General features: G+C 55.1%; 1 protein-coding gene across 1 annotated transcript in view; it reads right to left on the bottom strand.

The window, feature by feature from the left end:
• Window positions 1-2,670: 2,670 nt before the first annotated feature.
• Window positions 2,671-15,904, bottom strand: part of BDH1 (3-hydroxybutyrate dehydrogenase 1) — a 34,128-nt gene continuing 20,894 nt past the window's right edge. The window contains exons 5-7 of the mRNA XM_045539995.1: window positions 11,569-11,710; window positions 5,071-5,223; window positions 2,671-3,448 (exon numbers count right to left, since the gene is read on the bottom strand). Coding sequence (XP_045395951.1) covers window positions 2,979-3,448; window positions 5,071-5,223; window positions 11,569-11,710 — 765 coding nt within the window. The 3' untranslated portion in view covers window positions 2,671-2,978. The remainder of the gene's footprint in view (window positions 3,449-5,070; window positions 5,224-11,568; window positions 11,711-15,904) is intronic.

Genomic DNA, 15,904 nt, shown 5'->3' with positions numbered 1-15,904 from the left:
TCCTGGTGCCATCTGCCCTGCTTTTCATGCATCACCAGCTCTGGGCTGGAGGTTAGATCTGGCTTGACAACCAGCTTTTTCAGGCACTTGGTGACAGACGTGAAGAAGGCTGTTTCCTTATCTGTAAAATGAGATAATAACCCCACCTTGCCTACCTGCCCGGGCTGTTGCCATGAGAATCAGGGGAGAGGTGGCAGCGACCTGGCTGGGTAACACGTCCAGCATTGCACACATTTGCCCGGCTGCTACCTGGCTGCTCATGCCTGGGGCCACCAGTGCCAGGGGAGCCTCTGCCCGCTCACGTTGGCACCTGCACCACAAGGGCTCGCACAGATTTGTGTGAAATACACAAAGTGAACAGACCTCACAAGTGGGGAGTCTTTGCCAGACTCCCTGCCACGGGTGGCAGGGGTGCTGCCCTAGCAGCTTGTGACAGGCAGGGCCAGGCTGGCCTGTCACCTGCTCATGCAGCCTTTTGGCCTCAGGTGGAATGTTAAGCACAGCATGTGCTCAGTGACAAGGCACCATCAGGAGCATCTTGCAAAAAAGTCCTCACCTGCCTCCAGCTATCGAGGGAGGGGTGTGTGTTGGCTGGAGGCACCAGAGCACGGGTCCCCACAGACAGAGACCTCCTCCCTCCCCCCCACCCCAACAAGTAGGGGCAGTTCTCTGCCTGCAGATGAGCAGTAAGGATCTAGGTGCCTGGTGACCCCAACTGGCTTAGCTTCCTGGGCTGTTGTGAGCCACAGCACAATGTGACGAGGAATCTTACCCCTCAGGAGACTTGTTCTGGTTCTGGTTCTGCCCAGATTCACTGTGACACTGGGTGACTCACTTCCCTCTTTGGGTCTCAGTTATGTTGTCTATAAAATGAGAACAACAACCTCTGCTTTGTCCACTTCACTTACCTCTTGTAAAGATCAAAAATAGCTCGTGTACCCAAGTGGACTCTAAGCTGCCAGAGAGTGAATGGCAAACGTGAGGTTTTAGTTAGCACTGAGGTTATTTGGAGGGAAGGTGCCCTTTCAATCACTGGGATGAAAATGAAACATCAGGACAGTCCTGTCCTCCTGCCCAAGATTCCAACAGACGCATGTGCAGCTTCTCCAGTGTTCAGGTTACTGCTGATCGGGACCCAGAGCCTGTGGCCACATCCCTTCCCTCCAGCTCCCAGGCAGGGCTGCGCACGTAGTGTAACTCCAAGGGCTACATCCATTTTCCTTTTATAAAGTGAAGCATGAAAGCAAATTCTCCCGAGATGTCAAAATGCGACTCAGAAAGGGTCCTGCTAGAGGCAGGCTCTGTGGTAGGAAAGAATCTTATTGTTATGCAAACACAACGCCGAGCGTCCCGTCCCAGCTCTGGGGAGTTTCAGCCCTGCCTTCCCTCCCTCCCCGCAGGCCTTCTTGGTCTCACCCTGCAGGCCCCGAGGGGGACTGGGCATCCCCGTTTGCAGACTGAGGGGACGAAAGCCTGAAAGGCAAGCTGAATCTGCTCACCGTGAGACCCCCTTCCCGGCACCGCCTGAGCGCCGCGGGCCATTCCCGCCGCCCGGGTTCTTGTGCCTTCTCCTGGCACCGGGCTCCAGGCTCAAGCCAGGCAGCTGCTAGAAGAGCAGGGACGCTGTTTCTGAAGGGCTTTGCTTCTTTGTTCCCAGGCAGTTTCCGAGGTGGGAATCCCGAACCCTTTGAGACCTCAGGCCCGGTTGGGAAGCTCCCCAGTCTGCGGCCCCGACGCCAGCTCCCGCTGCGGAAGAGGCGGGGCGCCCTCTAGCGGCAGGCCTGGCCCTCTAGGGAGAGGCGGAAACCCTAGTTTGAGTTGCAAGCTGGCACTTGGGACCCTGCCCTAGGCCTGTAGTCACCTAGAGATTGGTGGTGCCTGGCTCTGATCCAAACATCTGGGCCCTGGGCAGTTGCTGGGATGGCAGACTTCAAATCCAAACCCAAGAAGTGATAATGAAGACTCTGCCTATGAGTACCCTCATGGCAGGACGGCAAGCCATCAGCGAAGACCACCCTGAGCCCTCCGGACCAAGGGTGTGTCTGTGTGTGTGAGAGTGTAAGACAAACAAGGAACACAGAGCCAGCCCTGGGGGAGAAGGTGCCACTGTGCCCAGCCTTGGCACCACTGTTCCTGCAAGGCTGCCCCATCGACATGGGCCCCACCCCAGGCAAAACCAAGCAGATGCAAACCATAAATAACCTGTCCTCTTAGTCAAGGAGCACCTCCATACACGACTTTTCTAAGTCCTAAAAGAGGTTGGAGAAATCTCAAATGGAAGTCTCCAGAATGATTCCCACAGCCCCCATCCATCCAGCCAGCCAGTCACCCAGCACCATGGACGCACAGAGGTACACAGGGGCCACTGGTATGTGTGGCTCAGGCAAGGACACAGTTAGGCAGAGGATTCTTAGATAAATGGATCCCAAACAGCCCTGGAATGCAACCTGTGAAGTGTTTCGACAGCAGTGGCAGGAACACATGACTTGGACCATTTATAAGCAATAAAAGTGTTATTTTATGTATCCTCTTTGAGCTGCAGATTCTTCATGTAAAAAAGAAAAAAAAATCTGTCCTTTTTACTCATGAGGCTGGCTTAAGGATCAAATGAGATAAAATTTTTGAAGTGATATTTTGGCTTAAGGATGTAAAGGAATCTGGATTCTATTCTATAATAAATCTGTTTTTAATATAAAGATGTTTTCCCAAAGTCTTTGTAGGAAATCAATTCCAGGCAGACGGATGCACCATGTTTGCCCTGAGGTTTAGGGGCCCCTGCCTGCCGGTATACACCCTGTCTGTGAAGGCAAACAAGTCAGGCGGGGTTATTCCCTCTGGTTAACGCTAGAACTAGTAATGGGCTCCCTTGGGGCAGTGATAATGCACGAGTGAATAATCAGGTGGGGCTCACCATATGAGCTTCTCTCTTCCGCCCTCCCTCCCACCGGGGCTCCCCCAGAGCGGCCCCAGTGAAACTGTCAGTGTATGTAGATCATGTCGGAGATTGCTCCAGGCAAGTGGGTCATGATCTGCATTCGCAGCCACCAGTAGTAGTCCATGGGGTGGTAGCGGGTGTAGGGGGTGGCGGCGGTCAGGGCGTGTGTGACAGCATGAATGACAGGGGACGTGTCCCTGGAACCACTGTTGCAGTAGGTCGCCATCTTGGCAATCTTCTCATCAAAGTACTTCTTGCCGTAGTCCTTGCGCACGACCTCAGGCAGCTCATCCCACATCTTCTTGGCAGTGGCCTGGATGCTCTCAGGGCTGTAGAGGCTGGTGGCAACGATGAAGTTGCCAGGCTCCACCACACTGACCTTCACACCCAACGGGTGCATCTCGTAGCGCAGGCAGTCAGAGAAAGCCTCTATCCCAAACTTGGTGATGCAGTATGGGGAGCGGGCGGGGTTGGCCATGCGGCCCAGCATGCTGCTGATGTTGACGACGCGGCCTGCAGAGGGAGACAGCAAACACCTGCTCAGGTGGCACTGCCCTGTGTGGCAGAGGGCGGGGGTCTGGCATGTTTCCAGAAGGCTGGCTGGGACCAATTCTGAGCCACCCAGGGTTGGGGGTCTTCTCATGCAGTAGCAAGGCCAGCTCAGGCCCACACATCAGCATCTTGATCTTCCCCAGGTGCCCAGCTGTGCCAGGCAGGACGGAGGAGGAGAAATGAGTGAGGAGCAGGCCTGCATGCCAGCAGGGCACAAAATAATGGGCCACATTCAACTAACTCAAAAACCAGACAGAGCCCTGCCCAGTGACAGTAATTTGGGGCGAAAATGCGGTGGGAGAATGTAGAGGTGAGACAGCTGCGTCTGTGCCAATCTGAGTGTTCATGACAGGCAAGTTCTGATGCTGGTCAGGGAGAAATAGTCTAAAACCTCCTCCTTACCCTCGTGGACCTTAAAATTCAGCTCAGCTAGTAAGATGGGCAGATAAGTAGTGCACTAAGTCCAGCGTCCATCACTGGTGGCAAGGCTAGGGATGGAGCCCGCAGGCTGCGGCTGCCAGGGAGGCCCTTAAGGCAACCCTGAAAGAGGACCTGTGCTGTTAGGCTCGATTCCCCAACTCTGTTCCACCCTGGGTGCTGCCCAAGACAGAGGCAAACAGAAGCACCCTGGGGTGGCAGGAGCAGGGGTTCTGAACCTGACTTCAGGGCTGGGATGTGAGGGCAGAGTCCCGGTACTGGAAGGGAGTAGTGACCCCAAAAGGCTCTCTGCCACAGCCCAGCCTAGGAGTGGCAGGGCTCACCACAGCTTCTCCCAGCCCTGCGGGCAATGGTGTTGGAGGCAGATTACATTCAGCCCGGCTGGGTGAGCCCCGGCAGACCTGGGATCAGCTTGCCCATGGTGTGCCCCCGGGAGGGAACACACAGCCCACCCTGCACACTGCGGGAGGTCCCTTCCAGAAACCTCTAAGTCTGAAGTCATTGAAGGGTTTGGGTTTTCTTCTAAAACCCTACAGCTGCACTCTGTGTTCATTCTTGTTGTTGTTAGGACTTCGGGATAGATTTATGGATCTTGCCCTTTTTGCCACGATTCTTTGCTAGTCTGGGGAGAAAATCAGAGTCAGTGACTTCCAAGGTGGTTTGCTTACATTTGGCTACCTAACATGATTTAGGTGTTTTGTCTGTTTTCCAAATTTGTATTCTTGATTATTACTGTTCTTACTACCACAATTGCCTCATTTTTTAACCACAGTATAATAACCCATAGAATGGCTATGCCAAATTATACTTAACCACACCCTACTGATACCATGATGTGTACATACAGCTTTGTCCAAAGGGTGGTTATTTCCCTAGATTAGGTGCTCAGAGTGGATCACTGCTATAATCTTGAAGCCGTTTGTGCATAGACAGCTGACCTATCCCTGAAAGCCTCATGTCCCTTCCCACCTGGCCACGGGCCCTCTGCCCACTGTCAGTCCAGCCCAGCATGGCCCCTGGGACTAACGAGCTCAGCCTTGCTGGGCTGTGGGTGTTGGATCTACTGGGAAAGGTATTTCCACTGGGAGCCAAGATGAACAGGTGGAGCAGGTCCAGGGCAAGTAGGAGCTCTCTTCCCCACTCACCTTTGGCCCTTCGGATGAGGGGCAGAAAGGATTTCGTTGTCCGCACTGTGCCCCAGAGGTTCACTTCTGCCACCTCCTTGTATGTCTCCATGCTGGTGAACTCCACCTCCCCGAATGTTGAGATGCCCGCGTTGTTAACTAGGCCCCACATCCCTGGACAGGAGAGGACAGACTTGTGGTCACCACGTGGGCTCAGCTTCAGACACCACCCATCAGCTGGCAGCCCACTCCCCTCCCCACTGTTGTCCCTTATCCCTGTGACTTCCCAGCCTCTTGCCCAAGGTTCTCAGGAAACTTTCTGGAGTCACTCAAGAAAGACAGGAGATAGAGAGGCCTAAGGTACTTGCTCGACCCTCCCTGAAGTCCAGAATGTCCAGTCCTCATATCCCATCTGCCTGACTCGATTCTCTGGGACCATTATGACCCAGCTCTGCGGGGACCCCCTGCCTCGAGTCCTACGTCACCTCAAGCTCCCACTTCCACTCCATGCACCCAGCTCATCCCCACACCTGCACCTGTCTACTCGCTCCTGCCTCTGAGCTTTCACTTACAGCTCCCTCTTTGCAGAAGCCAGGGAAACCTCAGGGGTCTTCCAGGCCAAGCTCCCCCTGCAGGACTAGGGAGGGGACCAAGCTGCTCAGACACACATCATTAGAGGTTCAGCCAAGCCTTCATCACAGGCAGGCCCAGTCCTGCTCCACCCGGAGACCCTCCTAACAATCACTGTGTTTTCCCCTCTGAACTACAGCACTGCTGGCTGGTCGTCACACGTGTGGTCCCACAGGGCCGTGCACAAGCGGAGGAAATGTATGCGCTCACAGTACACCTGGGTTGACTGTTTCCTCAGAGGCTAAGTAAGGCACGGCTGGCTTTTGCAGGCTTAGAGAACGTTGGTGCTGGAAGGTTCCCTGGAGTTTAAGCAGTCTATTAACTAATCTCAGAGCTGGGGAAACTGAGGCCCTGAGGGAAAACGACAGGCTTAAGTTTTCCCAGTAAGTCGGAGGCAGAGCTGAAAGATGCAGCATTTTACGGGGCCCTCCAGGAGTTCAGTTTTTAGGATGCAAGGGCTGGGTGGACCAGAGCCTCAGGACAGAGCCGGCCCTGCCTCTTTGTTGCAGAAACCCTCAGGGTTTATTCTCCCGTGGCCAAGCGCAGCCTCAGAGCACAGCTCCCCCCTGGGGCTGAGCACTGACTGCGGGGACTCGGCCCTGCTTCGGTTCCGAGTTAATCATGGAAATGAGTCTGTGTAAATGACAGAGTAATTGGTCTCTAGCTGTTTTCCTTCCGTGTTACCCAAATTAAAGCTTCACCAACTGACCTCCGCTGCCTTCTCCTTCAATTATGGAGAACTAAGGACCTTTATTAACTACAGGAAATTGCTGGTTAACAAAGTGTCCGTGACCAGCTCACTCCCACTCCCCACTGAGGCCACGTGGGCGCCTCCCCGCTGCTCTCTCAGGTCTCACCAGTGACCTCACCAAGGACACTAATGACACAGTCGGAGGGACCAGGACAACCCCCAGCTCCCGCCCTCTCCCAGCAGACGCCCCTGGGTCTCGGCCTCTTCTGTTCCCCAGAGGCGCAGGAGGCCTCTCCCGCCCGCCACGGCTGACGCCTCCCCCACCATCTTAGAGGCCATGAGCCACTGATCCTTCTCTCTCCTTTACACAGCTTCAACCTTTCCCTTGCCCTCGGCTCCTTCCCTTCAATGCTGTACACATTAGGTGCTCAATTAATGTGAATTAGGTGAATGAATGCCTACAAGTACCATATCTCCATAGCCTAAAGAAGCTTCTGTAACCGTACTACCCGCTCTCCTTCCCTCGCGCCAGGCTTCTGAGAACAGCCTGCGCTCCCGTCTCCCCCTCGCCACGCTGGCTGCTCCGGACCCTGCACGCTCCGGGTCTCCAGGGCACACGTGCCGCCCCGCCTCAGGCTTCACACTCCTCGGCCTGGCTGTGATATGGTGCCACTAGTGCTCCTGATGCGCACTGCTCCCAGGGTGTCAATGGCACCCAACACCTCCTGCACCCTCCCCCGGCCCCTCCCCCCAGACACAGGTGTCCCCCAGTGTCCTAGACCTGCTTCTCCTGAATGACACTCAACACTTAGGTGTCCTCATCTTCTTCATGTTCCTGGAATTTTCCGGCTGTTTTGTGTTTGATTCATAATGGACCATATCACATGCCCTAAAATGCATACAGTCCTTTTTCCACGCCAAAATAAAACAATGACATCTGACACTACTACCCAAAATGAGTCTAATTAAATGTGGCCTGTGAAAGCACGCTGCCTCTGGATTAGAGCTTTGCTGACTTGACAAGTAGAAATAGCCTGTGGGGCCCACCGCTCTCTGGAGTTCCCAGTAACGTTCCAGCTGGCCCAGGTGACAGCCGTTTTCCTGCACAGCCCCAACACCACGTCCGCGTCGGTGGCTCTCGTGTCTCCCTCAGCAGTCACGGCTCTCTCTGAACTCCAGTCTCCTCCTGTCTCACCTGAATGTTCCACACTCCCCAACTCACCCTAACCACAGCCAGCACCCCAAGTTCCCAGGCTGCCCAGCCTGCTCCTGCTCTGTGTTAATTTTACTTTTGTCTTTGACTCCTCCAGCCCCTTCGCTTCTCTCCATCAAATGAGTCACCAAGTACTGGTACTGTTACTGTCAAAGATTGAGGTGACAGCTGCCAGGCCCCAAACTAAGCACTGTGCATCCATTAACTCACCTGATCCTCACAACCAACTAGAGAGCAGAGACTAAACTGTCCCGTACCTGGTTGAGCCAACCGAGGCTGGGAGAGGTTAAGCACCTTGCTCAATGCCACCCAGCGAATAGGTGGGGAGGAGGGGATTTGGGCCCAGGTCCGTCTGAGGACAGAGCCCTCACACAGCCCTGCTGTTGTCGCTTTTCTTTGCTGGGTCATTAGAATGGATTCTTCCTTCCTGCTTCTGCCTGCATCAGCTCGGGCCCTGTTACCTCTCTCCTGTACCCTCGGAGAAGCCTCCTCCCAGGTCTTCCCTCTAGGTCTCCTCTCCACCTCCATCCTCACCCCGCCCCCAGCCACTCACCTTCTCCCCAGTCACTTCCTGCTCCCAGGTCCCCGTCCTGTGGCATGGTACAGGGCCCTTTCCAGGCTTCGCTCCCACTCCCCCTCATGTACTCTGCCCTTCCTGAGAGTGAACAGCCTGCCACCTGCCTCATGACGGCCCCTCCTGCCCCGGCCTGCTCCCCCACCCCCAGCCGGAGAGCAGCTTGTGCCGAAATTCTAGCCACGCTCCCGCAGTGGCCGGATCTAGGTGTGAGCACTGGACGTTGGGCAGAGCACTTTCCCCACTTCACAGATGGGCAAGCTGAGGCCCACACAGGTGAAGGGTCAAGCCCAAGGCCACACTTTTATTAAGAGGTGAAGCCCGGTCTTCTCCTTTCCAGACTTTGGGTGTCCCAGATGTAGGGTCTTCCTTGTCCATGCGAAACACCCCAGTGCTATCACTGCTCCTCGGAGGTCCTGTCCCGAAGCCACTGACTTTCTCTTGACTGGTGTCCAACCTCAAACTCCTCCTGACAGGACATACCCCGCTGGCGCTCAGCACACTATCAAGTACGCAGCAGGTACTCAATGTTTACCGACCGACTATAGGTGATGGTGCCAAGACCAGGCCATGCCACAGCCTGCTGGCCCACACGCTCAGCTTTCCCCTGGGGTGGGGCTGGGGAGGGCTCTCGGGCAGTCTCGGGCTCCAGATGTCTAGTCCCTCGGAGTCCTGCTGGGGCAGGGGCTGGTGGCAGATGGCTCTGGTGCTCTAGTCAGACAACCCCTTCATCTCAGCCCCCAGGGCTGGCTCCCTGGGCCTGGGCAGCAACTGTTCCACAAAGCCACGGTGAAGGGCTTCCAACTCACCATCAAAATGTGCTCCCGTGGTGGGGGGATGGGGAAGGGGACACCTCTCCCGAAAGGTTCCTGTCTGGGTGAATCAGAGGCGGCCCCTGCTGGACTGAAAGCCCTGGGAGGGCGCCACCTGGAGTTCAAAGCCAGCATTGCCTGAGAAGGGGGAATTCCAGCTGCATTACCAGGAAAAAAACAGCCTGAGGCAGAGGGGAGGGAGAGAGGAAGAGGGGAAGGGAGGAGGGAGGAGGGGAAGAAGGGAAAGAAGGGGAGCACACAGCTGCATATCTTACAGATTTATTTTTTTCAGACCTAAAAATCTTCAAATTCTTTTTCCAAAAAATGCAGTATTGGTTAAGTAAGGTTGTGGTGAGTGGTTTATCAAACCCTCCCCCAGTGTGTCATGTGGACAAAGCAGCAGGGAGAGGTTTGTGCACCAGGGTTGGTGCTGGGGTTTGAGCTCGGATCGCAGGGTGGGGGTGGGGGGTGAGTGGCCCGGAGCCCAGCTGCCTGCAGTTAGGCCAACTGGCCAGTCCAGTGCAGAGAACGGAGGTGGTTCTGCCCCGGGGGCAGGGGACAAGGGACAAGGGCCCTGAGCAGCACCATTCTGTGCTCAGGTCCCCGGTGACGCCTTTCCTTAGGCATTTTAAATTACCACAAACGCACAGGCTGTAATGAAGCGGCTTTATGGAGCTGATGCAGCTGTTTTCCTGCCTAATAGTTTATGAAGGCAATATCCCAGCTGCCCAGGGAAGGCGGCGGGAGGAGGATTTACCACGCGGGAGGGGCGAAGCGGGCTGTACATTCCGCGCTGGTAATCATCCCAGTGGGACCCAGCCTGGCTTCTCTTAGTGGGACAGGAGCTCTGCCTGTTAATTATTAAACAGATGCACAGCGAGGTCGGACTCACAGGCCTCTCCTCGGAGAACAGAGGGGCCTGGGAATGGCCTGTGGAGGGGGTGACGGTGGCACTGGGCCGACGAGGTGGCACATCAGTGACAGGCTGACCACTGAGCAACAGTGCCACCAATAACCACTTGGCACAGCTTCTGAGGCGCTGCTCGGGGATGACAGCATGTCAACCTGACTGATACTCTCTCAGCACAGGGTGCCTAGCACAGGCTCTGGTCACACCCTGCCTAGCAAGGTCACCACTTGGGAGCGCTGCTCCCACCTCACTCTGTGGGAAAGCAGAGCTCAGTGAGGCACACCCTTTGTGCCTAGGCCATCAGGAAGCTCAAGGTAAATTTCACAGACTCACTTCGTCACGGATGCTGCTGCACTGCCCAGCTCCAGGGAGCTCTGTCCATCACTGTTGCATTCTACAGGAATGGTGTCCCCGGGGTTGTACAACAGAGCCCCTCCCCCAGGGTCCTCCCCGTGGCTGAACTGGAAGGACACTTGAGTCCTTATACTACAGGACCTTTCTGCAGCATTTGGCCCTGTTGGCTAAGGGTGCCCCAAACTTTCTGTTCCTTTAGCTTCTGGGGCCCTGTGTCCAACCTCTCTGATAGCTGTCCCCTCCCTTCCTCTGGCCCCAGATGTTCACATTCCCCAGGACTCCCTCCCTGCACCCCCCACTCCAGCCTCACCTCCCACCATGAGCACCTGACCTCAGCTGGGACGCTCCCCCAGGGTGGGCACTTCAGCCTCTCCCCAGCCCTCAATCTGCTCCTGCAGTGAAGGGTACCAGGTCCAGGAAAGGGGCCTCTCACCCCTCCTTGTCCCCACATCCAAGCCACCAAGTCCAGCCAGCTTTGCCTTCTCAATACTTGAATCAGATCCCTCCTTTCCCAACACCCACCACCCTAGTTCAGGACTCTCAAACCCACACTTAAATCCCCCTTTAAATCCCCCTTCCCCATCGCCACTGCAGTGCTCAGAGTGAGCTTCACAAGTCTGACCAGGCCATTCCGCTCAGGACGGCCCCTTCAGGGCTCCGCAGTGCCCTTAGGAAGGCAGCCACGCTCCCCTGCCTGGCACCCAAGGGCCTGGACAGCCTCCCTCCCCAGCCTCATTCGCTGCCACCACCTCCACCAGACTGGACTCCTAATACCCACCGCCTGTCATCCCACAGCACACCCTCTGCCTCTCCCCACTCTCGTTCATGCTCTCCCCTCCTCCTGGAATGGCCCTGGCACTCTCTGCCACAATCTGCCCCAACTGGCCTGTTCCCATAGTGCCCCCCAAGACCAGACTAATGCCTCTTTCCTGTGCTGCTCTGCCTCTCTCAGTGCACTGCTGTCAGTGTTGAAATCAGTCCCCCCACTGAACTATGAGGTTGACAGACTGTGCCTTGCCCATCTTTGTGTCCCCAGTACTCAGCGCAGCAGCTGGCCCAGAGTGGGCATTTCAGTGAGCGCTGGCTGAACTGACCTGACCAGTGCATACCCCTCCACCACTCCCACAGATCCTCACATCACCTCCTGGCTGTGCTTCACGTGCCCTACTGCACCGGTGTGTTTAAGCCCCTTCCTCCTCCCGTGCAGGAGGAAGAGTTTAAACAATAAAGAAAGGAGGTTTGTAGCAGGATGCCAGCAAATGGAGGGTGGTTTTCAGGAAGGGCCCCTTTGAACAGCCCCATACGTGACCCCTGCTGCCCCAAGGGGCCCCCTACCTTTCTCAGGGTCCTTCAGGCTCGAGCGGACAAGCTCCACCACTTTGTCCACCTCCTCGCTGCTGCAGACATTGAGCTGGACAGTTCTCAGGCGGTCACTGTTCAAGCTGTCCAGCTGCTTGACCCCATCATGCCCTTTGTCCTGGGGAGCAGAGAGGCGTTGGTTTCAACCTGCCTCCTTCCCACCCTGAGGCAGACTTGGGCATGAGGCCCACTGCCAAGGCAGGAGCTGGCCCCAAGTCCCTGCCAAAGCCTCGAGCTTACTGACGACTGCAGACGGCGTTCTCTGCAGGCCCAGCCAGGCCTGCCCCAGCAGCACGTGGTTCTGTTCCACCCCTGAACAGCGATGTTATCAAGCACAAAGCCAAGCGCCACAGACACAGCCATGAATAGGGTGGAGACCGTGCCCCGGGACCTCACTGACAGGACTCTTTCTCTAAGCAGGGGCTGCAAACTAATAGGGGTTCAGACAATGGGGAGAGCAAGGACCCCAGGGACAAGGGCACATGTCAGTTGTCGTCCATGTGGAGATACAAGCCCAGGATTGCCAGATGCTTAGATTTTTAAGCCAGTAATTGGGATTTATGTGGGGAATCTCCTAATTTTTTAAGTGTTGGCAACCTATGCACATAAAAACAAAAAAAACACATGTGTGGGCCAAAGCACGTCCACAGGCCACATGTGACCAGCAGGCTGCCAGTTTGGCACCACCTGTGTTCCAAGCCAAGGGTCCATCAACCCCAAACTGGTAAGAGGCCAGAGCCAGGCTCTAATCCCAGCTCAGCTCCTAACCAGGCTGTGCGCACCGGGGTGTCCCTTAGCAGGTGTTCAGTTTTTCTGGCTGTAAAATGAGAACATCGCCACCTGTCCTGACCTGCTCAGATAATGGAATAAGGAAATAGATTTTTAAGAAACCTGTTCAACTAGAAAGTGCTACACAAATGCAGGTATTACCACACATGAGAAAAGCATCACTCATTCAACAAACATGGCTGGGGCCTCTATCCTTTTCTGGAACTGTGCTAGGAACTGGAGACAGAAAGATAAATACGCCAGCCCCTGTTCTCAAAGAGTCATGAAGTAGGGGAGACTGATGAATGAGCAAACGACATGATACGGCCAGCGCTTGCTGTGCGGTGCCTTGTGGGAGGTGGAGGGGGCACAGGAGGAGGGGTGGGCAAGGGGGACTTTCCAAAGGCAGTGACAGCTGAGGACATTAATGAGAGGGGGCCTATGGGGATGGGGCATCTCAGAAGAGGTAGGAGGACACGAGTGTAAGCCTTCCGCTGCAGGTGCCCCGGGTGCAGACGCACAAGGAAGCGGTGGGCGTGAGGCTGGAGGGGGCAGGGGTCTGCTTGGGGGCATGGGCCAGCTGCTGGGGGCTGCGAGTGTTTACGGTGCTGAATGCCGTGCTAAGCGCTGACGTGCTCACTTAGCTCATTCGCCTTCACATCGTGAGGTCACATCCTATTCTACGACACACATTTTTTTCACAATAGGGACAAGCTGCAATTGATGTGAAAATTAGACATCATCAGTCATAACTTAATTGGTGCAGATTTTCCTGAGTGGTGCATGGAACGGTGATGCCTCCTACAGGAGGGCTGGAGCAGCTGACAGAGAATGAAGAGACAGAGAGAAACTGTCCAGCCCAGCGCTTGCCTGGGGCACACGCAGCTGGGACTGCGGCAAACATCCCAGCAAGGGCAAGGGCAGGACGCCCAGGACGTCAGCATGTGTCAGGGTAGGAAGTTCTCTACAGGTTAGGCTGAGCCTGGTAAGAGGAGGGCCCTAACCCCGGGAATGGAGAAACCACATCAGGTCATCTCAGAGAGACATAGGAGAAATGGGACCATGTCCAATGGGGCTAAAGGTGTGGACATAATCACGATGGAGAGCAGACTCGAGCAGAACGTGACTGAGAGAACCAGCTTGCTCTATGCAGCCTCAGCGAACAGAGCCAGGGCCAGGACGTCAAGTTCACCTTAAAATATTATGAGTGACTTTCACAGTCTGGAGACAGCATGGGCTGCCTGGGAGGTGTTTAGGCAATGGCGGGGGGATTGTTGGGGGTCAGAGGGAAGGTTGGTGGTGGGGATGGGGAATGCGGTACAGAGACAGTCCAGGCATCAGATGGGAGGTGTGGCTGCTCTCCCCTAAGAGCCCTTCCATCACTGAACTGTCACCATCTCAGCTTGGTTTTCCACCAAAAGGGAGCCTCCCCAGTGGCCCTTTGAAGAAGCGATGTGGCATGAACCACCCACAGAGTCTCTGCCCGGTCTGGTGCCAGGAATGCCAGTTACACCCAGAGTCACCTTTGCACAGAGCAGCCAGGCTGGAGGTTCAGTTAGTCTAGGGCGTGGCTCTGAAATCCCCGGGATATGCCAACCTTCCCAAACAAGACGGCAGGTATCAGACCTACAGGACAGATAGGCCTGGAGCTTCTGCTGTCGTTCCCACAGAGGCTCCACCAAAAAAGAACTAACACCATCTTCGAGTCCAGGAGGGGACGGTGCAGTGTCCAGAGACACCTCTTTTCCACAGACAGGACACAGGCACTAGGAAAACACGTATTTTGCTCTAATACAGTCTTCACATGGGGGCTCCTCAAATGCTCTCAGAGTGGAGCCCACATGGTCTGAAGCTCAGAAGTGTTTATTATGGATTTTAGCTTAAATGTGCGAGAGCTGAGCGTCCTCCTTTTCAGGACTTTGTTACCCTGCTGCCATCGTTCAGCTCCTCTCAGACCCCTACACAAGATATCTCCTTGTGCCTCTAGCCAGCGTCACAACAACACCCCTGCAGTTGCACCTCCGGGTCAGGGTGCCCATGTGAACTCTCAATTTGGCAGCCTGGCAGCGAAGAGCCTCTTCTCGGAGGAAACTGGGGTTAATCTCATGGCCCACGTCTTCAGGCTTAGCATTCAGGCTCCCCAGGAGAGAACGCCCCACCTCCCACCTTCACCCGACAAACTACCCCAGGAACCCTCATCTGCCTCTGAGCAGCCTCCACACCCTGCTCTGACAGCCACACCAACAGGGACAGAGACTGTAGCTTGCCCCCAGCTATTCACAGGAAAGCTTCCCGACCCCCTCAGCCTGCTGCCTGCAGACTGTGGTGGCCCACCCCCTTTAGGATCCACTGTCCTCAGTCCAACACCACACTGCAGGCCGCGCCACCTCCCTGGCTCCAGGGTTTCTGTGTGCCCCTCTGCAGGTGTCCGGAGTCTCTGTCCACTTCTGTCTTGCTGCTCGTGGACAAGCTTACGGTTCTGACGTGTTGGTGCTTGTGCAACTGGTTTATTTATAAACCTACTTCGTTCTCTCACTATCCCTTTAAACCTCACCTGTAAGCTACTTTGTCCACCCCTTGAGGAAATTTCAGGTAAGTCTTGTAGCTTTTCCACTTATTTTCAGGCAATAGAGCGCCCTCTTTGTTTTGGCATACAATCCTGTTCAGTCTATTAACCAAATAACTCCAGCCCAGTCTGGTTTGAAAACTCAAACTCTCAAACTTGTATCCAATTTGAAACTTTAAAGACCTCATTCTCACTTCTTTTGGTAAACATTAACATAACATTCTGTGGCCTCAGACTCCGAGGCACAAATAGCAAGCTCTCCAAGGAATTCATCTGAAGCTCACTCTTTTTACTGGAGACCAGAGAGAACATCACCGCACACTAACGACCCTTTCCAACCTATCGACCTCTTCCACCTCGACTTCTTACAATATCGAGGCAGGTGATGAGCCGATCCTGGTAAAAAGGTTTTATAGTCTCTCAGCACACATTTTCAGGTGGTCTCGCACTCAGGGCAGGACATGAGGACACTCAGCACGTGTTCTATGTGAGCATCTTATCACACGTGTAGAAACACCATGACAAGGGCAATCCCGGGGCACCGTAATATTTACAGGGGGAGCAGGAGGAGGGGGCGGGCAAAAGAGATGGGAAGAGCCAAGAGAGCACGAAGTCAAGAAAGAGTCACAAGCAAGAGCGGTTAATTTGGTCAAGAGCTGCTGCTGGTTGAGTAGCTGTGGTCTGAAAAGTGGCCATGAACTTGGCAGAATGGGATGCTGGTGTCCCTGACAAAAGCTGGTCAGAGGCACTAGGGCCCTTCCAAGTCTGGTTCTGCTTCCTCTCCCAGCTCCCCTCTTCTTCCTCCACAGCCTTCAGCTACCTCAAACTACTGGGAGGGCCTCAATAGGCCGCCCCCTCCCATTTCACAGGGAATCACTGCTCGTCCTTCCGGAAGGTGACGAGAGGCCAACCTTCCACTAAGCTGTGGAAAGTTCAATTTCTCTGGAAAATTGAGCGCCCCTCCACCACATTCACACT

This window comes from Lemur catta, chromosome 1, assembly GCF_020740605.2.
Source record: "Lemur catta isolate mLemCat1 chromosome 1, mLemCat1.pri, whole genome shotgun sequence".
Classification (NCBI taxonomy): domain Eukaryota; kingdom Metazoa; phylum Chordata; class Mammalia; order Primates; family Lemuridae; genus Lemur; species Lemur catta.
The sequence above is the reverse complement of the archived record's forward strand: the minus strand, read 5'-3'. Positions and strand labels throughout refer to the sequence as shown.